Source organism: Echeneis naucrates, chromosome 15 (genome assembly GCF_900963305.1).
Source record: "Echeneis naucrates chromosome 15, fEcheNa1.1, whole genome shotgun sequence".
In the NCBI taxonomy this organism is placed as follows: domain Eukaryota; kingdom Metazoa; phylum Chordata; class Actinopteri; order Carangiformes; family Echeneidae; genus Echeneis; species Echeneis naucrates.
The window spans coordinates 7,597,751-7,624,709 of NC_042525.1; the positions used below are offsets into that span (position 1 = coordinate 7,597,751).

The 26,959-nt window shown below is 36.8% G+C and overlaps 2 protein-coding genes across 6 annotated transcripts; one reads left to right on the forward strand and one right to left on the reverse strand.

Annotated features, from left to right (window-relative positions):
* Nucleotides 1–1,148: 1,148 nt before the first annotated feature.
* mcph1 (microcephalin 1) lies at nucleotides 1,149–26,667 on the reverse strand. 2 transcript variants are annotated; one of them, XM_029520321.1, is made up of 15 exons: nucleotides 26,595–26,667; nucleotides 25,510–25,898; nucleotides 25,328–25,419; nucleotides 25,118–25,236; nucleotides 24,887–24,971; nucleotides 24,374–24,485; nucleotides 24,160–24,291; nucleotides 23,974–24,054; nucleotides 21,625–22,686; nucleotides 20,618–20,730; nucleotides 18,167–18,204; nucleotides 17,844–18,006; nucleotides 17,677–17,754; nucleotides 1,813–2,050; nucleotides 1,149–1,736 (listed from the first exon to the last, which is right to left on the reverse strand). In XM_029520321.1, the coding sequence occupies exons 2-15, from the start codon at nucleotides 25,541–25,543 to the stop codon at nucleotides 1,684–1,686; spliced, it is 2,400 nt and encodes a 799-aa protein (XP_029376181.1). In that variant the 5' UTR covers nucleotides 25,544–25,898; nucleotides 26,595–26,667; the 3' UTR covers nucleotides 1,149–1,683. The 2 variants fall into 2 exon arrangements, with proteins under 2 accessions (XP_029376181.1, XP_029376180.1); XM_029520320.1 differs by having other exon boundaries at nucleotides 17,677–17,757.
* On the forward strand, nucleotides 5,498–15,595 carry angpt2a (angiopoietin 2a). Of its 4 annotated transcripts, XM_029520339.1 has the most exons (10): nucleotides 5,498–5,955; nucleotides 8,677–8,832; nucleotides 9,837–9,958; nucleotides 10,080–10,303; nucleotides 10,604–10,632; nucleotides 10,969–11,073; nucleotides 11,601–11,702; nucleotides 12,368–12,534; nucleotides 14,019–14,149; nucleotides 15,317–15,595. In XM_029520339.1, the coding sequence occupies exons 1-10, from the start codon at nucleotides 5,692–5,694 to the stop codon at nucleotides 15,487–15,489; spliced, it is 1,473 nt and encodes a 490-aa protein (XP_029376199.1). In that variant the 5' UTR covers nucleotides 5,498–5,691; the 3' UTR covers nucleotides 15,490–15,595. The 4 variants fall into 4 exon arrangements, with proteins under 4 accessions (XP_029376199.1, XP_029376198.1, XP_029376197.1 ...); XM_029520338.1 differs by lacking the exon at nucleotides 10,604–10,632 and having other exon boundaries at nucleotides 10,080–10,345; nucleotides 10,967–11,073; XM_029520337.1 differs by lacking the exon at nucleotides 10,604–10,632 and having other exon boundaries at nucleotides 10,080–10,318; nucleotides 10,946–11,073.
* Nucleotides 26,668–26,959: the final 292 nt, after the last annotated feature.

A 26,959-nucleotide genomic window follows, 5' to 3' on the forward strand; every position in this document is an offset into this window, starting at 1 on the left:
TTTTTTTTGCTCCACTGAGATTGAATAAGCTCAGTGAAGTACGAAGATGACAACTGGACAAAATCTATCCACTGAGGAAGATGTTAGATGTCATTCAAAGGCCTGTAAAAGTTAGCAAGTGGGTGTTATGCCTTATCCAGGGGCAACAGAATTATTAGATTTTTTTTTCTCAAAAATTAACTCACGCTGGAGAAAACAGGTTTTATAGTCTTATATATTTGAAAGTTTCACCCATCTTCTTACACTTCAATTGAATTCAAAATTTAAACACAGAAACATATAAATATTGATAATGTAATGCAAGATTTGAACCCACAGCAAGTGATTCACGGTGACTTACTTAAAATATGCCAAAACACAATCAGTGATAACAGCCTGAAATGATTAATCCCCAATAAATAGAATTTTGTGAAGTTATTCAATCTGAAACTTATAGATGATTTAATGTTTACATCCAAGGTGAGGGAATAACAGACAGTGTTGCCCTATATGCTATTAATCATACTGTTGTGAAATGGAATGAAATACCATTCTAGAATAATTTATTTTATCAGGGCTGGCCAAATGAATTGGCTCCAAAAGTTGTGGTGAGAAAGTGTCACAGCTAAAACTAACAACTTATGCATTTATGTAATTGGTAAATCCCTGTTCTATTTTATACATTATATATTTGATTGGTTTTCCTTTGATTTCTTTTTACATGATAAAAACATATCAGAAGTTTGGGATGCATAAAATTATTTTAGAAAACTTTCTCTGAAAACTATAAATAAGCTCTAGTTCATATCTGTATGGCATATTAATGAGTAAAGTGTTTTTTTTTCCTTCTCTGCTGAATTCATATGACTGACAAGTGTTGGCTTAGGCTGTAATAAATAACCATCTCATAATTTTGTCATTTTTTGTCCTAACCAAAAAAGTTGGTATTCTGAAAAGGGTGCTCCATTGGTTTGACTTCATTTAAAATGATCACAGCTGAATCAGTCTAATAACAATAAAACAAAACCTGGAAAAATGAAAATAAACAAATGGTGATATTACCCAGTAAGTATCTCTGGTGGTCAACTTAAACCAAATGTATTTATTATTCAAGTCTAGTTCATTTAACAAAATATACTAAAACCACCAAAAAAGTTACACAGAAAACAATATTTTATTAACAATGACATCAATAAAACATTTCCATAAATGATGGTTCTTCTACTTTTACTTACAAGAGTATTCAGCTGGCTCAGAAAAATAAACTGAAAAGTCACACTGAAGTCACATAAACAGAAAACATGTTGGCTCAGTTCTCATTGGGGAACACACAGTGGTATGCAGTAGTGGTTGCTACATAATGGGAAATGAAATAAAATGGTCATATAGTATGTTAAACCATTCACACAGTAACATGGACAACCAATAGTTAAGTCTTCAGAGGTGTGATGTTTTCGTGGCGAGAGTTAGGGTTAGTTAGGTTTTTTAACGATAAGTAAAAAAAAAAAAAGTTAAAATAGTATAGTAGAATATTTGAAATGTTTGATAAGCCTCAAAACACACTTATAAAACAAGAAAATGACACTGTAAATGAGAGAAACTTTAATGAAGATAAGGAGGGTATGTGTGGTGTGACCAAGCACTGTGCAGCATAAAACACAAAAATTTAAAACTAAACTTCACAGCAAAAAAAAATATTGTACTTCACTCCAAATCATAGTCATCATAAGACAGCTGCTTCAGATGTGTGATACTATCTGGAAAAAAAAAAAGGCCTTTGTGAGATGATTAGATACTTTATCATTTAAATTAGATTAGCAGAAAATGTCTTACCCAGAACCCACTGCTCAGACAGGATTCTGGTTCCCTCCGGTCTCCTGCCTCTGTACCTCCCTACGCAAATGCCCGCCTGCCGCACAGTTCTGCAGACTCTTCCACCACAGAGCTGGATTAGCTCTACAAGACTCTGTGAGGGTGGCTGGGAGTGCTGGGACACAAAAATGGCTGGCTGGTCTTGGAACAGGTCCTGCTGGTGCTCCCCAGCAGACAGGTGTCTCTGGAGACGACAGATCTGATAGGGGAAACTTAAATGAGATGGTGGACTACTGCTATCAGAGATTTCCCCCCTCAGTCCTCATCCTGCAGGTATCCCCGGCTCTGCTACCCCTAACTGCTTGATGCAGACGGCAGCCGACCCCAAGTCTGGTTATGTCTGGAGTTTCTTCCTGTTAATGTGGAACTTTTCCTCTAAGTTGTTGCCAAGTGCTTGCTCATGGTAGGAACTGTTGGGTTTCATTTCATAATAATGTGCTCCATAAAGTGCCTTTAGATAATGTATGATTTTGGTGAATAATAGGTATATTAAAATTATTAAAATGTAAAAATGTACTGAATGTGATGAGTCAGAAGCTGTTTCTGTTCGTCTGAATAACTCCTTTTTCAATAAACTCATGATAGTCTATCCACATTTTCCAGAATTGTCACAGTTTGACATTTTGGAAACTACTCTTTTCACTTGGAGGCTAGTAATATATCCATGCTGAATATGAAGCTAATGAAAACTGCCACTTCATTTAGTGAAGCACAGAGGCTGGAAACTGGGGAAAGCAGCCTCTGGTTAATTGGACCTTGAAGCTGGATATTTTTCACAGCCAACATTATGACATGAGATAGTAGGACTAACCCAGGTGTTACTAATATCATTAGCAATGGCTCTGTTGTGTGTTGTTGTCCCCGTAAGCCATAACAGTGAAAGTGAGCCAGCGTGCCCAGCACCAGGTGCCTGATATTGAAGCAGCTACATGGAAGTCAGACATCATTAATTTAATTTTTTTACACCTGCGCTTTGCCTGCTCTACCCCAAGGTAGCAAATATGAAAGTCACCACAGCCGCTAATTTGAAACCTTGGTTCAATCCCGAAACTGGCCTGAAGGTGGTTCCTAGTCATAGTTATATTGCTCCAACAATGAGAAGCTAAATATCAAATTGAGTTGCATGAGTTAACATTTCAAAGTCATTGCTGAAAGAGAAGGTATTTTTTGTATCATTAAAATAATCAGTTTTACAGGAAGGAGACCCCTGACCAACTATTGAATAAAATTAATTATCACCTAATCTAATCTAAAGATTCTGTGTCTTGTTGGGTTTGCTGTGTGAGACTCTCAGTGCAGGCCTTCCCTGTAACTTGAAGAGGTCAGTTGCTTAACTGAAGGGGGCCAATCTGTCCTATTAAATTCAAATCCAGGAAACAAGCTTTAAGGCTTTTCGCCTTTCGTCAATGTTCACACAGGTTTCCCTTTACATGAATAATCGGAGAATGGGCAGAGGGGTCAGAGGCAAGGTCAGGTTAGTGTTAACCCACATTGTGTAAGTTAAAGGGAAGGATTGAAGATTATACATGAGGTGTATAATGTGAGGAAAGAGAATGTAAAATCTCGGAAAAAACAGAGCAATACAAAAGAACAAAATAACACAGAGGATGATGAGGATTTTACTGCTAAGAATACAATATGTCCCTGGAAACTTGGCTTCATGTGATTAAATAAATGTAACTGTCTGGTGTCTGTATTTGCACGAGGCTTTGTGGTGAAAGAATAAATGGCCAATTAGGCATGGACAAAGGTCCTCCATTAAGAGTCAATGAGCAAAAAATATATTTGAGTATTTTTACAATGGTGTCCTCAAGTTTTGATTTTTATAAATTTAATTTCATATCTAGTTGAACCCTGAATTAAAGATAAATTTATAATAAGCCACATGTCTCCCTGTTTAATAAAGAAGTACTGTTTAGGAAATCAAACCTCAGTGTTCTCAAATAGGATGCTAACACTCATCTGTAAGCCAGCTGCACACAAAAGCCTGCTAGTTTGTCGCATTTCATGGCACCAGCATGCCAAATTTTCTAAATCTCCATGTTGAAAAGCTTTCTCTTATAAACAATTTTGAAACATTTTAGCTTAAATGAGCTGAATTTTATTGTGTCAAATATCTGTTTGTTCTCCACATGGGAAATCCGACCTTCTTGCTTTGACAACCAAATCAATTTCACTGCAGCCACTAATGCAATATGCCTGTACATTTTTTGGTTATGCACTGAGTCTGCGCAGATCCAAGAATAAATTAACAGCCTAACAGCCCCATATATTCAAACAGAGTGTGTGCCATGGTTCAGATGAAGGCAAAATGTTTGTTCACGGCTAGCACATGGCACATGGCATACAATACAGAATGTGCCTCACTTATAAAGCAGATAGATTAGATCAATTAAAAAAGGCTTACAATTACAGATGTATTTTGAGTTTGACTAATTCAGCATGAACACCTGAAAAAGTCAGTGTGGTTGGAATGACGACAAGTCCTTCCTCTGTGGTAATGTGCCTCAAATATGTTGCATTTCCTGTATACAGTAACTATTACATCAGTCAGCTTCCTACAATTCTGTTATGGTATTTCTATCCCATTGCAGAGGGCCAATCTAAGACTTTCCTGTCAAATAAATTCAACAGTGGAGTTGACATTTAAATGTGGTTATGCCGATTTAGAGTCACCATTACAAAATATAAACCTCAATCATGGATTTAAGAAATAGAAGAAAGGAGAAGCTACTGAATAAACAGCTGTGTTGCACTCCTACACTCTATTCTCCACTGTGACACGAGGACCTCCAGACACAGTCACTGCCAGAATAATGCTGCACTTACAGAAAAAAATAGACCTTACATAGTAGTTACTGTAAACATTTTCCACTGATAATAACATTTCTTTGAGCTTCGGAAAACAAGTTATGAAAAGTTGCGTTTTTTCCTTTGATTAGCATCAGAACAGTATAAAAATCACATATCACATAAAAATCATAAATTCTCTTATTTTCACATTTGAGAAGTATGCAATTTAAATTAAAATCATTTATCATTAATGAAAATGAAAATACATTCATTATGAAAGTTTGAAAGTTTAACAAGTAATCCTTCATTATACCTATGACTTATAAGGAACCAGTGACCAAAAGTAAGATCTAGGAAAAAAATAATAATACGTATGTGTATACATATTTAGTTTTTTCCCCTTTTTTGAAATTGTGTAACAAAATTGTAGTAGACAATGTAATGTTAGCATAGCCTTTTACTCGGAATCTCCCGTTCAAAGATGCTAGTGTTTGTCATGGGCTGGGAAACATTCTTCAATGAATGGGATGGACACGGCTACTATCACAGTGTCCTGAAGGTGGACAGCTGCATCCTGAGTAGCTGTTTTACTACAGCAGAAAAAAACATGTGGGTATTACAGAGGATATAGTGAAAGATGTGTAGTTTGTGCATCCGTTCCTGTGTTATTCACTGAGTCTGTGCTAAAAGGACTCTCCACTTCACTGCTCCTCACAGTGACTGGCCCCACAGAAGGGGGAGTGGTTAAATCACTAGCTAATCAGAAGGGCCATTGGCAGCTCCAACAAGTGACTGGGGGCTAGATGAAAGCCAAGCACATGTAGTCTGGCACTGGTAACTTATGGGAATGAAACACTACCTCTAACTCCTGATGGGCTTTTTCTCCTCCTACCACTGAGAGGTAATAAAAGGAATCGGCAGAGCCTCAAGAGGATTGTTTTCACTTGGATGCTGTTGGGAAAAGACGTGCATTGATTGAAAAGAAGTTTAAAGGAACACTGACACTGGGCTAAACTTATTTTTAGGTAATATAACTCTGCTGTGAAGATGCTGAATGTAGATTTGCTAGTTGTAAGTTTCTGCCTTGGTCTGGGGACAGGGCACAGTGCTGTTGGTAAAACACAGTACCAGATCCAAAACGGGCCATGCAGCTACACCTTTCTGCTGCCTGAGCAAAACAACTGCCAAAGCCAGAGCAACAGCTACAACTATCCAGTTCAAGAAGATGGACCCATGGACAACGACGAGTCGGCTCAAAGGCTGGAACAACTGGAGATCATCATGGAGAACAACACACAGTGGCTGCTAAAGGTAAGGTGAAGTCATATCAATGATATCACAAAGCTTAGACATGGTGTTTTGCTGTATGCAGACTTTTAATTTCTGGGAGTATCTAATTGACTTACGAAGGCAAAAGGGACAAATTTCAGCATCCTGACTGACAAGAAACACCCCCCCCAAAGAACAGGTGTTTTTCATGTGTCAGATTATTTGGCTAACAATTTCTTTGTTGCATGCCAAACTAGAAAAAGTAAGAAATGAAATCTTCCTTAAGAAATTACAAAAAAAGCCATGAATGTAAAGCGACTGAAATGCAGAGATTTTAAAAAAATCTTTCCAAAAATTCTCTCTACTTTCAAAGACTAGCCAACTGATTGGAAATGTAGTTTGAGTGAGAAAACACGATAATGAACACGAAAAAATGTACTGAATGTGGTGCTGTGCACTTTTATTCAGTACAAAAAGACATAATGGCTCAGATGACTAACAAAAACTCAAGGCAGGTGTCCACACGAGGGACACATGCTTTCCTTTCAGAATTTTTTGGCCATTACTTGAGTGAGAGAAAGAACCTGACTGTTTCTTTTCTGGCTCTCTCTCTTCACCCACTTCAGAGTGTGATTAATGATCAGTGCTATACAAGACGAGCCAGACAAGACAAGAACCCCTCACAGCTTGATCACACAATTTCCCTCATGTGACATAAAACATGCTGTGATCCATGCCACAGGACAGCTCAGCGATCATTTGTCTGTGATGTTCTTCATGATCTAGACACTGCTACTCAGTAACTAAGCTCACATAGACAATAACTGACTTACTGCATCGTAAATGAAAGGACATCCACAACACTTTACATCGTTTTACAAAGCCCAACAGCAAATTTGATAGAGCGCCAGGTTACATATTTCCTATGTAGAAAAAGAAGGCATTGCCAATTAACAATTAAAAAAAAAAAAAAGTTTTACTTTTCACTGCATGTGTTATCTGTTTCTGTTATTTTGTATAATGCCAAGGATGACTCCAGTAACCTGTATGTACAACTTATATGTTGCATGTACACGGTTGTATGACTTCTCTGGAATAATTTGCACTTGAGGATAAATATAGAAAAGCTTACAGTTAAGGTGTGAAAGCTGAGAATTAAAAGTTCTACAAAACAAATGTTCAATCCTAAAATAGAACTGAGATTTTGCCATGGAAATCAGAAGTGATATTGTACCTTGCTGTGGCTCAGTATGACCAAGGGGGAAGCATCAGGCTTTATTAAGTTCTCTAGTGTGCTACAGCCATTAATATGTTAGTATATAGAGAGATGGGTGTCAGGTTTGAGATTGGGATTTCTTAATATTATCACTTAATTTTTGGAAATCCCATCAATACTCTGGCAGCTTGGGAAGGACAATTTGGGAAAACACACTATTGTTATGCACTAGCGAGAATGAGGAATACAGTCATGTCTCAGTGATGCCTTTGAAGCATACGGAGTAAACAACTGATAAGATCCTTGACTGTCAATGGGATATCCTGACAAAAAGTCAAATGAAAACCTTCCACCTACCACAAATTTCTGTGCGTATTCAATAACATCAACAACAACAACACCAAGAGAGGAAGGCAAACAAAATCAGCACTAATTGCCGCTGTTTTATTTGGAATAGGAAAGCTGATGACAAAATTGGCTGTTTGGGGTTGCATTACTGACTGATGAGTAAATAACAATAGTACTTATACAAACTGACTGTAGATGACACTGGTTTCCAGTTGTAAACAAAGTGGACTGTCATGAAGGATGTAACTCGTCACTCAACACTTCCATCCTGTTTACGAGTCGTGTGACCTGATTGCCACTCAGGAACACCATACAGGAAATAACTTAATGACTGGTGGTGGTCTAAATCTGACAATGGGGTAAGGTAGATAAGAACAAATCTCGTAAGGATGAAACATTTGCCTCCCCCTGCACATTCTGAGCCATTGTATTACTATGATTAAGAGGTTAAATATTTGATAAGGGTGAACTCATAATTCCACGTTTTATATACTTCACTGTTTACTCGTGACAGTTTACTCATCTTTTATTTTATTAGTTTGATTTCCTGTTTCAACTAAATAAGGCGTTGAAGTATTAGTGTATGAATTAAAAATTTGAAATACCTTTTCATGGGACACTTCTCTGTAAATCGATCCAAATGGCCCTCATTAAATATTGGAATGGCTATGTTTGAATGTTATACTTTGGTCCAATGCTATTATTTTTTAGCATTTTGAATGATAAAAAACCGACTTGAAATGGATCATATATTATTTGCAAGGGAGGAAAAACTTCCTTATCTGATATGCTTAAGAAGGGAGCAAAACAGTACACCAATAATATATACACAATTCCCTCTATAGATAAGTTTCAAAGTGAACACATTTTGAACAGACTAGTAATAAATATACTATAGGTATTACAATATATACACTATATATTAGTTTATAAAGGTGGGCAACAGTCTAAATTAAAATCAATGACAATGGTATTACCTGCATCCCGGTCAATCACTACAAAATAAGTGTTAGTCCATGTATCGACCACAAAATATAACTTCACACTCATCACCTTGAGCATCCAGCTGTCAATCAACTGTATGAGTCACCTCATGAAAGCAATGCTGCATCACAGATTTCAACCACTGATTAATGACAAATGATGAAAATTTTTAAAAGTAACCGTCACAATTAAAACCAATTGTCGTTTTTCTGCAGTTAGAGAACTACATACAGGACAGTATGAAGCAGGACATGGTTCAAATCCAGCAGTCTGCTGTTCACAACCACACAGCTACGATGATTGAAATTGGTACAAGCCTGCTGAGTCAAACTGCTGAGCAAACAAGGAAACTGACCAATGTGGAGGCACAGGTGAGGCTGTACTATTAGTTTTTTTTCTAAACAAGCAGAAAAGCACATTTTTGACATGCAATAAAGTACTGAGACAGTTTGCACCTGCATATATGTAAGTACAGCAGACCTCTTCACAAAGCAATGTGATCTTCCGTACTCTGAATTAAATAATGCAGCTTCAGAGTGTGAAAAAATAAGCAGGGGAAAAACAGGCATGACTGCGTCAGTTTATTATTGTGGCTACACGTCAATGACCTTAAGTGAGCCAACTGTACAGCATTTCCTGTTATTAGCACACTCATATTCCCACAGAAAGGGTCTATCAGTTTGTCACAATCAGACATCCGTCTGTTCAAAGACATCAACAGCTCCATTGGAGACACATAGCTAGGATCCATGTAAACAACCTGCTTTTTGCTGAGTTCAGTTCCTCCAAAATGGGAAATTAGAGGCAAGGTCCCCAACCCTGGAGTTTAGTTCAATACATCTGTCTGTGAAAATACGTGGATTCTGAAAGTTTCCCCTTGGTCAGGTATGTTGCTGTATTGGAATTACTTGTTCTTTCCTGTCATGCTTTTCCATTTTGCAAACGGCTGTTTGTTCACTCTAGAAGTGTAAACTGGGTGTATTATGCATTTTCCACTAATGCAATAAAAAAAGAAACAGCTTGCCTTTTAACCAGGTAAACCTCTGTACATGTATGTAATTTAAAATTGTTACACACATGTTTCTTGCTCTTTTGTAACATGTTCCTGTGTGATTTAAAGTTTATTTTATTTGAATCTACAACTTCTTGATGTAGTTTCAGCTGCATTACTTTTGGCTGTGTGATCTTAATGCTCTACACTGAGTGTATATGAAATATTAAAATAAATAAATAAATAAATAACTACTCCTCCCTAATATGACATATTTGAATTGAGAATTTACATCATAATGTGGCTATAGAAAAATCCACATATGTAATAATGGTTAATCTCAAGAAATTAAAGAGCTGAACTGATAATTATTTTTGTTTGTAGGTAATTCATCACACAACTCGACTTGAGCGCCAGCTTCTTGAGAATTCCTTGTCAACCAACAAGTTGGAAAAGCAACTAATTGTCCAAACAAATGAAATCAACAAGCTGAATGACAAAAACAGGTGAGGAAACTACACCATGTAGCAAAAAAATTACTTTCAGGGTCACTGACAGTTGTGTATTGAAACAATGTGCCAAACAAAGATAAAACTCACTGTTGAGCTGCTGTTGTGTGCCTCTCAGCTTCCTGGAGAAAAAGGTGGAGCAGATGGAGGAGCAGAGACAGGTGGAGCTGAAGCTGCTTCAGGAAGAAAAGGATCAGCTCCAGACTCTTATACTGAGACAGACTGTCATCATTGGCCAGCTGGAGAAGGAGCTGCTCAAAGTCTCCTCCAACAACACTGTACTACAGCATCAGCAGCAGCAGCTACTAGACACTGTCAACGACCTAATTCACACCATCTCACTCAGCTCAGCTCAAGGTGAGCCCATATTCCAGCTCATCCTGACCTTTCATCGACCGCTCTATATTATCTATGGTATCAAGGAGAGGCGTACTCGCACTTTTTTCTTAGCATCTTCTTATTTTATACTGTTACACCTGCTCTAGCCAGCTGAGCCGTTCACACAGGGAGATGCATGTTCACTTTGTAGAGAAATTCATGCAAGACAGTTGACACAAACTTTCTATTTACCTTTTAAAATGAAGGTAGACTATTTCTTGGATGAGAACAACCTCCTGGAGTCTTTGGGCTGGTTGGCTGCCAACTGCTCAGAGCTAAGAAGCAATCCATATGTGGTTTTAGATTTGATTATCCTTAGACAAAGCCAGGCTAGCTGTTCATCTTCTTCCAGTCTTAACAGTATTCAGTTCAGTTGTATTGACTAATTGATCCAGAATTTTATCACAATCATTCGGAGTGTTCCAGGACATGAAATGGTACACGAATACTTGAGCACAAAAAGGCCCAATCTTAATGCAGAAGTCACATTAACGCTGAAGACATTACTTATAATATTCTCATTTTTACTATTCGAAGATGTGAAGAACACTTGAATGCTCTGCAATGGCGTAAGGCCGAATTTACAGGGGTAATTATTCTCTACAGAAAAAAAAACTGGCATGATGCAGGACAACCCTACCAATTTCATGGACTGCGCTGCTGTCTACAAATCAGGGAATACCCAAAGTGGCGTCTACACACTCACATTGCCCAACACTACAATCGAGGTTAAGGTAAAGTTTGCCCATTTCATTGTTTTAATCTAAGTAAACAGTGCCCTCAGATCAGCTAAAGCTAGAATAAGACTTGTAACAGGACTTGGCAGGTTCCATAACATGGTGCATAAGAAAGGACTTGTTTTTCTGGGTCAAAGATAACCTCTCAGTGTCTCTGAGAGGTGTACACGTACATGCACTGACCAACTGGCACCTATACAACTTTGTAAATGAAACACTGCAAACTAATGGATGAAGAGTTTAGTAAAGAGTATTGTGTTTGAGGGTGTGGTAGTTAAATTAAAATGTTTTCACACTTCCATTAACAATGCAAATGCTTGAGCTGAAACTGAGAACTCCTTAGATACTTTTCAGTTAATTAGACTTGGACATAGACTTGGACTTCAGTTCTGTATTCTTTGCCAGCAATTTGTTTTATCCCGAATCCAGTAAAATGGCATTGTGAAATTATAAATGAATATGAACTGTACAGCATTCATTTCAAATAATTAATTACACCTATTTCTTCTTTCTTGTATTTGAAGGCTTTCTGTGACATGGAGACAGAGGGAGGTGGCTGGACAGTCCTACAAAAACGCTTGGATGGCCACGTTGACTTTCACCGTACGTGGCAAGAGTACAAAAAGGTGAAACAATCAGGAACAAATTCTTCCTTTAAAAAAATGTATAACCTAGGCTACGCTTTTCATTACAAATGCAGTAGCCAGATTTGGTTTTGCCAGTGACTGAGATACACTCCAAAAAGAAAGGACAACAGCCACTTATGCAGAGGTCTCTATCTGCTATCAGTCAAAGTCATTCTAAAATTTTAAACCACAGTCATTTGAGCTATTTGACATTTTTAAGCCCAACATTCAATCACCGCATATTTCATATTTTTGTCTGTGAAGCTAAACTGTGTTTATAATCTGCAACCAATTATAGTGACAAGCATTGCTAATGACAAGTAGGAGAGCAATGGTCCAATATCACGCCAAAATGACTCAAGTCTAATATAAAGTCCCTACAGAACAATCATTCCAGAAGAAAACCTTCATGCAATTTCCTTTTCAGTTAAAAACTGGCATTCTTTCTTGTGGGTTTGTGGGACTGTTTTTTATAATTTCTGAATCTATTTGAGTACTTAAATTGAGAAATATCTCAATTTTAGGGAAAAACAACTGTCATTCTAATGGCCAATAAATGAGTAGCACATTGGCCCACTGTTCCCAGTTTTGTTAACAAAAAAGTAAATCGGCATGGCTCTAGCAGTTCATCTAGATTTAATTGCATTTCTTTTCTGGCCTTTCAGGGGTTTGGTGAACCTTCATCTGAGTTCTGGCTAGGAAACGAATTTGTCTCCAAGCTGACAACTCAACAGTCTTACAAATTAAGGATCCAGCTGAATGACTGGGAAGGAAACTCTGGATATTCGCAATATGATCAATTTTCTCTTGACAGTGAAGCACAAAATTACAGGTCTGTATGTCTAATGGGTTGCATGCAAGGTGGCAATTACTACACAAGTACATATATTTTATCAAATCTTTTGCTCTCATTCAAAATTTAACAGGTCATGTAGCTCAAGTTATTAAACATAAATAAGCCCACCAGCAAATATTACTATCTGTCTTGCAAAAGTGCTTCTGAAGTCTACTTTCGACTAATCAGCCATGAAGTGCAATTAAACTGCACCCTTCAAACCAAATTTGTGCAATGGTTAAGAAGAAAGTGAAAATTCTGTTCATACTAATTTAGAAGTGGTACCGCACAAAACAAGGTGTATTAATCTTCTAAGGGCTTGAATGAAGCATAGAAAAATCTTTTTCATACATTCATATCTTATATATAAAAAAATAAAGCAGCTTTGGCTACAAGTGTTTTCTAACACAGCGTGTTCTAGAAGTCTGGATGTGAATGAGAAAGGAGCTCAGACATAGACCACAGTTTGTGTCTGGATTTTCACACACATCAGATTTTTTCAGCAATTCAATTAGAGTAAATAATGAAGAAAAATTATTCAGTTTGAGGAAGGAGCTAACTCTCTACACTTGGTCTATTGTCAGTCAAGACCACACTGAGAGTTCTCAAGGTTATTTTGCTCTGAGTGGTAATTTCTACCATAAAGTGGACTATTCATCGATTCTGATGACTTTTATACTTTTATATAACTTCCCTGGATCACACCATGCATCCATTTATTCGCCAAAAAACATTTTTGTGATAGCTCATAATGATAATTGCTGACTTACTGCTTCTACATTGAGGCACAACACATTATAGAAACTGTTGATAATTATCCATAACTGTCCAGTTACAAGACAATTGACTTCCTGATGTTGATGTTCTGGCATGAACCCAAACACTAATACTGATCAGTATTTGAAAAACATAAAATATTGAAAATTATTTCAATTTCTGACATTCAGTACAGGGTGTTTCTTCTCTGAAGCGAAGAGTTCAGGAACCGATACTCCATTGAGTTTAGCAAACAGATCTTTAAATACCCCAATTCAACACAGTTCTATTCAGGTCCAAGTCTCTTTAACTATGATCAATTTGATGTCCACTTATTTGCCTCAATAGTTTACATGTCCAAACAAACAAACAACCCCCCCGAAATAAAAATAAATAAATAAATGAAAAATAAATATATATATATATATATATATATATATATATATATACACACACACTTATATACTTATATAGTATTACAAAAAAGTATTGGATAAAGCTGCATGGCAAAACATGAAAACTTCAATTTGCTTGATTAAGAAACTGCATAATTAAACACATATTATGTGAGCACATGCTGAATTCTTGTATTAAAATCCTGTTTAGTTCCAGTAGTATTAAAGTTGTGGTCAAATAACTATAGAAGTGAGTTGGATGTTGCCTTTTGAGGAACAGTAGCCACAAACTTCCTCCTCTTCCTTAATTTTTCCTTTTCCATTCTACAGGATACACCTTAAAGGCTACAGTGGAACCGCAGGCAAAATAAGCAGCATCGGGCAGCCAGGAAGTGATTTCAGTACAAAGGACGCAGACAATGACAAGTGTGTTTGCAAATGTTCACAACTGACAACAGGGGGTAAGAACCACATTTCTGTAAATAACCTATTCATCACTAATATATAAAAACTGTATAATTTTGCATTGGACACTTGGAATAAATTCCAAACCACAAATATTTTGGCACTTTCCTCAAAAATTTTCAAGGGCATTTTAAGGGCTCCTGTACCTTTGTTGGCAGGTCAAAGACCACAATTAGCTCAGAGTTAATCACTGATCAACTCAATGGGGAATTCAGACCCTACAATGGCGGACATTAATAGTCTGGGAACAGAGCCTAAAGGTCCTCCTCCATTCCCTTCACAGTGACTCCAGTGCCAGAAGTTTGTTTCCGTCTGTATTTGGGTCTGTCAAATGAGCATGAAAGCATGAAAAAGCGAACCCTATGCCCTTTTTTCACCCATGACACGTCCCTCACAGAGGACTCAATGTGCACACTATGTACAGTTGGAACTGACTGACACTTACCCAGTGCACATAGTACAGATATGAATGTTCTGAATGAACAAAACTGTGACTAAATGTGGTGAGCACAACAGAAAACAGATGCAGAAAAATGATCACATACAGCCCTACTATGTTTCTGCTTCTAAGGTGTGGAGCCAGGCTTCTTCAATGCTGTTAAATGAAATACACCCTATTTCTAAAGACTAAAACAAAAATTTGTGTGCTCACAAATGTGAAATGTTTGTTGACACATAACATGACAGAAAGAAAGCTGTGTTCAATTTAACTATACCTATAAATGCAATGCTGCCAAAAGTGTAATTATCCTTTTCCTTCCATACGGGCTATATAACAGTTATTAATACTTTATGTTTAAATAAAAAAAGCCAGTTCGTTCTTTGAAATCTTTTGATTTTATCTGGAATAGATATTCTAGCTTGTTTGCCTTTAAGATTCAGGATTCACAAGAGACAAGGTTTAACCTAAATGCATGCTGGAGCCAATCCCAGGCGAGAGGCGGGGTAGACCCTGGACAGGTCGTCAGTCTATCACAGGGCCAACACACAAAGACAAACAGAGACGAACAACCACTCACGCTCGCACGCTCGTGGGAGGAAACCACCAAACTAGCCCTTTCTTAAAAGTTACAACATTTGCATATGAAAATCAGTTTTGGAATTTAAGTATTATGTTCTTTGACAATGTTTCATTTAAATGTATGTGTGTTTTGATGTTCTAGGTTGGTGGTTTGATGCCTGTGGTCCCTCCAATTTGAATGGGATGTATTACCAGAGAGGCCAAAACTCAAATCGCTTCAATGGCATCAAATGGTACTACTGGAAAGGCTCTGGCTATTCGCTAAAATCCACTACAATGATGATAAGACCAGCAGAATTCACAGGTCCACTTTGACTCTGCGATTAAACAAAGTGGGCAGGAAACTTTGGTTGATAAACAGCAACAAACAACAAAGCCAAAAAAAAAAAAAAAAAAATCTCAAGGAAGCCAAAGCACTAAATGAAAACACTGTTACATATCTTTGAAAACAAATATTTTGTGCATTTTTAAATGTTCATAATTTTAATGAAATGGGTTTTTACAAAAATAAAATAAAATAAAAAAATCAGCTGTGGACTGAAAAATTTTAAATGACAATGATTTATATTCAAAATACACATTAAAGTTTGTACAGCGTACTATAGGTATCATAATCATACTGAGTTACAATAGCTAACTAACCATACAGGAGAAATGTGATATTAATTAATTTAATTTCTTGAATGATTTCAATATAGTTTAAGCAGCCATAGATTTTTAGTAAAAGCTGCTAATAGATAATTTTAAGAAAGAGACTATGGTACAACGAGCAACAGGTTTAAAGTGATGTAATATGTTGTAATATGTTGTGGAAAAAAGTCTGTTGAACTCCTAAAACACAAATGTAAAAATGCCACAAAAATTGTATCTCTTAGAATTGTTTTTCCTGTGTGAGTGTACATTTATTGTTTAATTTATATGTAGATTTTAAGGCTGATATTTAACATTATTATAGAGAGATTTTTTGGATACATATTGAGTGCCTCCTTGTTCCTTGCGAGTTAATGATTTGATTGCACATAAACTAAGAGGATAAATGTTAATATAATTCTATAGTACCTTCTCACATGCTTATAAATGATGATGATCTCATTGCAACCATTTGGGAATGTATTTTCTTATTTATGTGATGACTCTTTTGAAGCTGCGACTGAAGTTGTCCAAGTATTGTTAGAGTAGTTTAATGTAATAGCTCATTCACCTGGACTGGACTGTAACCCAGAATCACAAGGCAGAAAACTTCAGACACAACCCTTAGGACTTTCTCCACAACAATGTGTGTGTTCTGCTCAATAAAACTGAATAGCTTGGTTTATAAACAAATGCCAGATCAACACAACATTTCCTGCCATGTTTTATCATTTCTATTCCAAAATAAAAACCCATAATTCTCTGAAACTTTCTTGTTGTTCCTTTGTTTGAAATTTTAAGAAGAATCTAGATAAAATAAGTATTTGTACATTATCAAATTAAATAAAAATCCTGTTGATTCCATTTAAATAACCCTGACCAAGGATTCAGAATACTTCTTGTAAAGGTCAAATATGTAAACAAACAGCTGAGTTTAAATGTTAAAATGGCAAACTTGCCTCCAACTTGGCCTCATGTGACATATATGATTCAGTCTGCTAATCTTACGGCAAATTCACTGAGGACACGCATGCAAATAACGTTTGTCTTGCATATAAAGTTACATAGTAGTGAATTTGTAAAAGTAAAATTCTCCATGACAATAATTTTTTGTAAACAATGCTACTGAAATCAGTTTTTATTCATCAACGCCGATGGCAGCTGAAGCCAAAATGCTCCACAGGCCACAGTGTCTGAGATGCTTGTAGTTTACCAATCATTATAGGTATCGTAATCATATCCATAGGAGTATAGGAAATGTAAAAAGTCTTGGATGCATAAAAATATTTTGTCTGTCATAACAAAAGCCGTCACATAATGTCAACAGGAAATCTGCTGACATCTGCCTGCATCAAGACCTCATGTCTTTCCTTGCATTTGCAGGAGGGGACAGTGATTCATGAATGACGAGTTCAGGAAGAGGCAACATTCACATTTCACACAGGATGCTTCAGAAAAAACAAGTGGACTGAAAATTGATGACAGGTTTCCGTCTGACTTCCTCAGCTTTGGTTTTACAATCATTTATTAGTTTTGAGTGTGAAAAGATTTAATTCATGGTTACAATTATTTATATATAGGCAAAATATTACAATCACATAACAACATTACAATAGTAATGTTGAAAGGATTTAAAACCTGAATGCAATGGTTTGCAGATATTTTAACACAAGTATAAGGTTTTGTTATGGTAAAGTGTTCTTTCTCTTTGCTATTGTCAGAGCATATATGTATACGGTCCTCTAACGTAAGGTGTATATTTGCTATCTAAAATGAATTTATCTTACTGTATAACAAATTGAAAACAGAATGAGGTTTATGGCAATAGTTACTATGGGCAGCATTTGTGTTGTGGATTAGCACTTGACTAACCTGTGCTGCTGGAAATCGGTCTGAAAGCTCATATGGTTCTTCTGGAATCCACTGCCTTTGCTCCAAGCACCACAGAATCTTCTCCAGGAAAAATAGCAACGCAAGATGACATAGAACTCAACATTGCTTTTCGATAACATGCTATGGCTTCTTCAGAAAATACATACCCATTCAAAGGAGAGGATCCAGCAGCCACGAGCTATGCCAAACAGAATATTGAGAGTCCGCCGGTGACCCCCTGACACCACATGAGTTGTGTTCTCACAAACTCGATCAACAATTGAAAACCCACCCAGTGCTTTCACAACCTGAACCACCGTGTTCTGCTGCCTAGAAAAGGTGATGAGAGTAGAAAGCAACCAAACAAACAATTTAACTATATTAAAATTTAACAACAAGACAACTTGCTCACTCACATGCATTAAAAGTTTTCTGGTGACATCTATCTTAAGTTAAGTAAAGTAAAGTTTTAATTCTCTGGTATACTTACTCAGTGGGCATACTTGTCATGACCAATGTTCTCATTACCTGAAACATCAAACACACAATTATGACAGGGCTAAAAGACTATCTTTACCAAATTTGTATTTTCTTCTTAAATGATCTTGGACAGTTGAACTAATATAGTGCAAACAAATTTAACTCTAAGAAATTCAGATGAAAGCTGGAAGTCTGGAGGAATTGAATACAATTAATTGAACACATTCTTAAGGATGAATTCTGTGTCTGTTAAAAGCTATAAACTATAAACTATATATATTTATACAGTACAGGCCAAAAGTTTGGACACACCTTCTCATTCAAATTAATAGGAAAGTGTGTCCAAACTTTTGGCCTGTACTGTACATATATATATAGATAGATATAGAGTATATATAGTGTATATATAGTGTTGATAAAAGAATCTTTTAATTTATTTTATTGAACTTGAAGCAAAAATCTGAGAGAAAGTTTTGAAATCATCAACCATCCAGCAGAACAAGTCTGAGCCAGAGAGCAACCATGATGGTATAAAATCTACAAGTTTTTAAAAAATCTTTGAAAATTTCAATGCATGTATTTTTTGGGACCTAAGTGCTAGGAACTGGTTTATGCAGTGAATATGTCAAAGGAAGATTATTCAAATGCCAAACAGCCCATCCACTTTCAATAATCCTGTCAGATATATTGTTCCATAGAGACCTAAGAGGAAATCAAACACCAAGGCCATGGGTTGTGAAAAACATATTCAGGGCCCCTGCAACAGAACTGTACATCTGACCATGCACTTCTGCCTCCATACAGAATGCATTCATCAACACAAACACCTGGGCAGCAGTAAAGAAAATAGGGCCCACCTGGTCCTTTCCTGCAAGACGATGATACTGTATCTGTATCTGGTGCCACAACATCCATTCATGTAACTCCCTGTCTGTCCTAGTAGAAGTTTTCTTTGCTATAAGGAAAAATGCTTTATTCTGTAATTTGTTAATGATCAATGAAAGGGTCATCTTCTGCTTAAGCCAAAGAGCAGCAGCTAGATGGGGTGTTCATTCTTTTGGTTTGGGGAAAAAAAAAAATCCCCAGAAGATTCCTCAAAGGGGACTTTGGCTTATCTTATACAGTGGACAAATTCTGGCAGCAGTGGTACAGGAAAACAAGCAATGAAAAATGAGTTGTGCATAATGTGTCGCCAACAAAGAACTAGTGTGAACCGCAGCAGGGTCTCGGAGCACAAATGAAGGAAATTCTTAAGTGTATGACTAGGGCTCCTTGATGGCTTCTCTTTTTCTGCCCACTGAAAAAAATTCTTTCTTTCAAAATGAAAGAAAGACAATGATGGTGTGTTGGCTATGAGAGCCAATTAAAAATACACAGTTCTGAGAGTAAAAACAACAGATTACTAGTTGTCACACAGAGTATTTGGCACCTTTAGACGCTTGCTTATGACTGAAAAAAATGAGTTGACAAAAGAAGCAGAAAGCAACAGACCTGCACTGTTTGCCTTCTGCTGAACCATGCAGGCGTAACTTTCAAGAGTTCATTGCAGGTTGGTGCCTTCCAATTTTGCATAAATTTGGAAAACACGCACACAAAAAAAAAAGTCATCTGACCTCATGATCCACATAGAACCAAGAAAACAACTACAACACCTCTGTAATCAGCCTGCAATAAAGTCAATGCATCAGAGGGCCCAGGGGAAATATGACATCACATTTTACTTTTTTCAGCTGCAGCTTGTTGAGGTTACCACTATAACGAAAACAAAGCCCAGGTGCATTTCACAAGCAAGGAAGTTGTACGCTACCATTACAGATGCAAAACACAGGAAACCCTGAGGACCAGACAGAACCTCTTGGCTAGATGTGTCAAACGCCTACAGCTATGGAAGTGTATGACCTTATGGAGGAAATACTTAAAAGGGAATTACATACACACAACTACACACATCACTAAAGTTTAGTTTACTTCCTTAACTTCAGTTATAATAGGAAAACCATAATAGTCAGGTTTTCGTAATTTTTTTGCACCTGCAAAGGGCAATAAGATAAAGTACAAGCTCGTGTGAATGAGTATTTTTTTTTCTTTTTTTTTTTTAATGAAGGAAAATGCACATTGCAAAGCGTAGAGGCAGTTTGAAATTAAAATTGTGGGAAAAAATTGTGTTACATCACAAGAATAATATTGCTATGTTAACAATGTATACAATCTAGCAGACACCGAAGTATTAAGAGTTGACAAAATGGTATTGGCATTGGCAAATATTGGATTTTTCATTTTTTCTAAATCACTCTATCATTTTAAATGTGAAGTTGTCTGTTACAGCAGAGGTCAGATCAAACAAAAGGCTTCTTACTGGCGACTTCATACTCTTACTTCAAATGTAATCAATTCATCTTAAGTTAAACCAAATTGCAAAGCTCAGTTAAGGTAGGCATTTAAAAACAATCACACTTCTTACCTTTGTTTTGACCATTTTTTGAAGACACAAGCTGGTTTGCCTATTGTGATTTTCTTTGCTGTCAGATAGGATCTCTGTCAAGCCATCTGCAACTGTACATTCATTTCCTCCACCTACACATAAAACAAGAAAAACAATTGAAAACAGTGGGGGTGTGTCAGACAGCAGGCACTGTTTGTTTGTGTCTGCTTTTGTGTATATTAATGTTTAATCACCTTTGCTCTCTAACACAAAGCTATGATTAACAGGCTATTTGTGTAAATGTGTTATCAATTCACTCCAATTGATAATTGGAGTGGAGAGTACTGCTATTCACTCAAAAGGAAATATATTCAGTTTCAAATATGAATAGAGCTGAAGGAGTGACACAATAATTTTATGAGGTTCCACTTAAACTGTGACCTTAATGTAAAACTTATATAGTATTTAAACCATTACTCTCTCTCTCACACACACACTTATTTTTTTCTGATTCTCCAAGATTGGTTTATGTCATATACAGCAATGTCAGCATCAGTTGAGAAACATTTCCGTGTGACTGCGAATCTATCACATACTCAGGCACAAACAAACACATCTCTACAGGAAACTAAAACTACTAGTTGACCTAATTTAAATGTTTTTGGATAGTGGGAGAAAATCCACGGCCTGAGGGAAAATACATATCAAACCTTATATAAACTTGTACACACACACACACACAGATACACATTTATGTGAGTGCAAGACAAACACATGCAGAGTATTACCAGAATATTCTTATAAAAACACCCTTTTGAAAGTTATTTCTTTATTCATCTCTTTAAAATGTAACAGTCACAAAAGTTCAGTTTTAGAGAATTAGCTTAATCTTTCCCCAGAGAAGTTGTTCCAGAAAAAGTTTAATACGTTACAATCCTTTCACCACAGTGGAAGTTTAAATACTTAGTTAATAATACTGATGGAGGTCTGGATACTTTTTCTTCCATTGTAAACAGGTTCTAAATTCTCATCACCTCGTTACTCACTTTCAGAGTTTTTCTGCCGGTGTGATGCTGTAGTGTCCTCCGATGACACAGTTTGTTGCACTAATGTAGATGTTCTTCTGCGTGTTCCTGCATCAGTTTTAATGGTGCTCAATGTGCTCTGTCTTGCTTTATCCTTGAGTGTTACACTGGCACTTAGACTATCCAAAGCAGACAGAGATTCTTTATCACCCTGTTGTGGTTGACTGTGCACAGTTGATTGCTGATTGAAATTTTCCCTACTCTGACTCTCTTCCAGTTTCCTCTTTTTAGTGTAACTTTCAGATCCAGTGCTTTCACTTCTTTGTTTTCTCTTCTTCAGGAAAGACTCAAAATCAAAAGGAATTGGAATGTCTTCATTAGATATGAGGGATCTTCTTGATGTCTGGTGGTGGTTAGCTGGGGAGAAATAGTCCTCAAACACATCATCATCGCCAGTTAAAACTGATGCAACACTCTGAGATTCATTAGATTGAGTGAAAGATTGCACCAAAGCCGAATATGATAATCTGGCTTGCTTGTGTATATTCTGTTTTTGTGACTGAATAGCAGTTTCCTCTGAGACTTTAACTGCTGTATCACTTGGCATGGATGGTGATGAGAAGTAATCGGAACTTTTCACATTAGTGGAACAAATACTGGTCTTAGTCTTTGTAAAAGATTTAGATGCTTTCATTTTTTGCTTTCCCTTTTTAGATTTTTTAGGTAATGGGCTTGAGGATTTCTCATTATGAGCATTATTGCTCATATCCTGTTGCGGACATTCCAATAAATCTTTGGTTGTCGGTTTCTCCGCTGGTTTTTTTCTGACTGAAGACCTTAGCTTTTTATTTAGATTGCATTCTTCATCGTTTTTGTCCTCCAAGGCAGGAAATTTTAAAGGGCTTGAAATCCTTTCGTCAACCTGCACATTACGGCACGGTGACAGCCAGGGCCTTTCAGAACCTTTCCTGTGGTGTTTTTCAAGATGGCCATGGTCAGCAACTTGTATTTTCCCTTCTTCTTCATCAGGTGAGCAACCAGGTTCAGCAACAGAAGCACTGGGATTGTCATCCGACTGGTCATCTATATTACAGAAAGTATAATTGTTATTAGGGGTTTTATCCATCCCTTAAGTCAGTTTTGTTTCATTGTTTTTGTTTCCCAGGGCAATAAACAGGATTAGCAATGGCTTTCACTGACCCTGACTGTACAAAAATCACAGACAGATGCTCCTGTTTATAAGCTCACATCCATATTGCATGGGCACTACATGGCAATTGTGACATTTTTGAAAGCCGAAGTACACAAGAGGCTAGAGAAAATGTTCATATACCAAGTTACAAAGACTGAGATGTGTTTTAGGGACTGTCTGAGCAAATCAGAGTAAAACACTAATCACTTCTGCACATTCAGATGGTGATTCCAAATGTTGCTCTGTATCTCAGTCATTGTTAGCATCACTCTTGCAGGCAGACTTTCTTTCCGAAATTCTAATTGTATTTACTGTTGGCTAACCCTAACCCTAAAACCATAAGATGCAAAAGAAATACCAAAGAGTACACATTTATGCACAACATGGATGTTTAAAAGGCAATTCAACTTCTTGCTTCCTCCTCTGTGACTCAGCATTTCACTGAAACTGGAGAATAACTCATTGGAATTTTTCAGGAATGCGTGTTTAATGTTATGAGTTGTTTTTGTTTGTTTTTTACATTTTTAAAAAATTTACTTCTTATTACCGTAATTTCCGGACTATAGGCCACACTTGTTTATAAGATGCAGGTGTCGGAAATATGGGAGGAAATTGCATATGGCAGGAAGAATGTTACACAGAAAGATTTTGCCTTTTTGCCAGATCGATCGACTTTAACTTGAAAGCTGCATCATATGCATTGCTTCCTGTGTTTTCCATGATAAGGGTGTGTGCATGAAGTGCAAAGTAAATGACTGATCTGAAGAATTTAGTGTGGGTGCGTTTAATTTAATTCGAATAATTTCTTTGGTCTACTGTGACCTGTTCGCTAATTTCATTGGTCTGATGTGACACTAAATATAATGGTGGCATGAAGCTCGTTACCCGTAAATATCCATAAATTAGCCGCATAGTTGTTTAAGCCACAGGCTTTACAGCGTGTGAAAAAAGTAGTGTTTTATAATCCAGAAATTACGGTACAAGACCTTGAGAGAAACAAGCATGTGGGAATATTTGAAGCACTCACCATGGTCCTAAATCTGCCTACAAAATCTAATTTTAATATCAGTTGTCCCTTCCCTACAAATTTAGGAACAGATCCTGGGAGCGGGAAGAATAGAAACTGCATTACAACTTTTCATTGATCGGTAAGAGGATCAGAATTCAAATTTCCTTACTAAATAATCTGACGACAGTTGGTGTGCTCCCAAGAAAAGGCTTGAGTCCGGTGGGTGAGCAGGATTCTACCATCTGTGAAGCTGAAAGAAAGTGAAATTTGAAAGAATTTGTTGGTGTTTCAAAAGTTTTGAAATGTTTTCAGGTCTTGTCAGTCCATCAGCCTGTGCACCTGCTGATACACATACCAGTGGGTGAGATGTTTTCCCTCTTCTCTTTCATGTCCTTCAAACGCTGCGCCATATAATCTGATCTTTTCAAGGCAGGACTATAAACTATTCCATTCTCTTCATCAATGATGATGGGTGACACATCTGTAGCTGTGTAAAAAAATATTCAGAGATGTCAAACTACATCCTTCAATCCTATGTAAACATTTCCAAAGGTGCACTAATCTCTTACAGATATGTTGTTTTAGAGGAAGGTCTTTCATCATCTTGTTTAATTTTTTCCTCATGCGCTTGTCGTTTTCAGGTGTCCTCTCTGGAGAATCTTTTGGCTGCATACAGCGATGCTGCAGACAAAACAAGAAGCATTTTTCAACAGGAAGAAAATGCATGCAAACTTGAAGAATTTAAATATAAAATTCAAACGTCAATTAAAAGAGCATACATTAAAAGACTGCTTTCTTATTAATGTAACGTAGTAATGGGACAAAAAATTAAATCTAAAGCCAGTTCACTGAATGAATTACAGCAATGAATGCCACAAAAAAGGCAATTTCCTTCAATTTAATATAGAGTAATGCACTTTAAATTAAATTTTGTATTTATGACATTTGATATATGACCACACAACACCTTCTAAAATGACTTAAACTGAGCCAAAATCTGCACAAAATCTACACATAAGCAAAAAGTGATCAAACTCTGATTACAGTACAGAATAATCATATGTAAATCAAGCTGTACTCACTTTCTTGTTTTTCAACACAGGATTGCTTTCATCATTTAAGGCTGGATACAACTCTTCTTCTGCACGCACACCATCATCATAACATCTGGAGATCATTTTACAAAAAACAAGCTACTTTATGAGATTCAACTTAGAATTCCCAATAAAATCTTGCATAACTTCATAACACAATGAAAAACGACAACAAAACAATCAGAATTATTCATATTATAGAAAGGACACAACTCATACCTGACTACCCAAAGAACAGACACAAGCTTCACGTCACTTTTCTTGGCTTTTTTCCATGTAGACAGATGACCGTTGCTGAAGACTACGTGTGTGACTTGTTTATTGAATGTTTTTGATATCTAGAGAAGGCAAATTATACACATGTTGGGTCTGCGAATTTAAGAAATACACAATTGAATAGAAATGTCTTTATGTGCCCTAAGATCTCACCTGAGCGCCCATTTCTTGCAGCTGCTGAACAAATGCTTTTGAATAGTTTGCTGTTTTGTCTGATGACCACACATCAACAAAGGCAACAACATCTGCAGACACAGTGCAGTCATACATTTAAACTACATGATATAAAATTCAGCCTGGATTTACTGTGGTAAAACTGTGATGATGTACAGTACCTTTAAGAAATGAACAGTTGTTGCTCGTTGTCATTACTGGCCTCTCCAGCTCCAGAATTCAAAATAACCAAAGAAGATACTTTTGGAGATCGGCTTTCACAAGTGCAGACACATTTTACTATTACCAACCAAATGGTTACAAACTTTTGGCTAACAGCACTGATTCCCCTGCACAGTTTTTCAAGGTACTTGGCAGATGGGTTGATCCAAGCACTCTGGAGAACATACCACTGTTCTTTAGTGGATTTAGGCAGTCTTGGTGTGTATCCTGTGTCTTCATGTAATCCCGTTTTGATGTTGAAAGCAGGACTCTGGGGGGGGGCAAACTCTCTGATGCAGGACTACTTGTTCTTTATCACTGTGGTTGTATATTACAGATTGTTGACATGCTGCAGAATAAATTTGACAACAATTAGAGACACCTCCACGAAGGAATTTTGCAATTAATAAAAAAGTGAAAACCACAAAATGTCCCTGAAACTTTTGAGGTGTCCTTAACTTGTTTCAGCTTGTAATGACACGGTACCAAACATAAATTGTCTCGTCTGTGAAAAACTGTTTATCTCCAATGTGGATCCATAAAATAAGCATTCCTGCTCTACCTCTCCCTGCGTTTGCCCAACACACAAAACTATATGTTATGCTTTCTGTCATAAATCCAAGAACTCGATGGTGGATCGTCCTCATTTAAAATAGCCATGCCGCTTACGTAAGCTGAGTTTAACATGACTCGCTGAGGTTTGTGAAACACGTGGAAACCTTGGACGTTAATGTCACGTACATACGACACACATTTTTTGAATAAAAACGAGTAACGTTAGTCACCACTTAGAGATACTTCTTACCCGACAAGACACGCTACGGCTGCTGCTAGTTTTACATTAGTTTACGTTATGTTCGGATGCTAAACTGACTGAGCTAACCGAGCTTCGTAGCATTTGCTACAGTGGCTACGTTGAGTTAGTACTTCCGTAATATACTGACATTCATACAAACATGTTTTTTAACCGGCACTGACAAACACTGAAATCGATCTGAATCAGTATTTCAGATCGATTTCAGTAATTAGCAACAAAAAAACGTACCTTGTTCGGCAGTTAAATTTAAATTACGCCACTTCCAACAATACAAAGTGTTGAGTTCGCGCGTGAGGTTTGTGATACAAAGCATTATGGGACGACGCCAATCATTGGCTGAAAGGAAGGCTACGTCACTGGCTTACGTCACAAACGAACTGCGCTGTTTCTTACCTTGCTCTAAGTTTCTCGTCTCAGCTTGACCGTCATCACCTTTTTTTTTTTTTTTTAATATTTGTTTAAAAAAATTCTTAAGTAATATTTTGACTAAGCTACTTTTACTTGTATTGGAGTAATATTTGACAAGGAGTATCTGTACTTTTACTCCAGTAGTGAAGTTGTGTACTCTCTCCACCTCTGGAAGAAAATGATAG

Coding starts and splice junctions, on each gene's coding strand:
- angpt2a (XM_029520338.1), top strand. CDS start 5,692: ATGCTGAATGTAGATTTGCTAGTTGTAAGTTTCTGCCTTGGTCTGGGG. Junction 5,956..8,676: donor ACACACAGTGGCTGCTAAAG/GTAAGGTGAAGT, acceptor GTTTTTCTGCAG/TTAGAGAACTACATACAGGA. Junction 9,959..10,079: donor AAGCTGAATGACAAAAACAG/GTGAGGAAACTA, acceptor TGTGCCTCTCAG/CTTCCTGGAGAAAAAGGTGG.
- mcph1 (XM_029520320.1), bottom strand. CDS start 25,543: ATGACAACGAGCAACAACTGTTCATTTCTTAAAG. Junction 17,758..17,843: donor GGATCCTCTCCTTTGAATGG/GTATGTATTTTC, acceptor TTTTTCCTGGAG/AAGATTCTGTGGTGCTTGGA. Junction 1,737..1,812: donor GTCTGAGCAGTGGGTTCTGG/GTAAGACATTTT, acceptor TTTTTTTTCCAG/ATAGTATCACACATCTGAAG.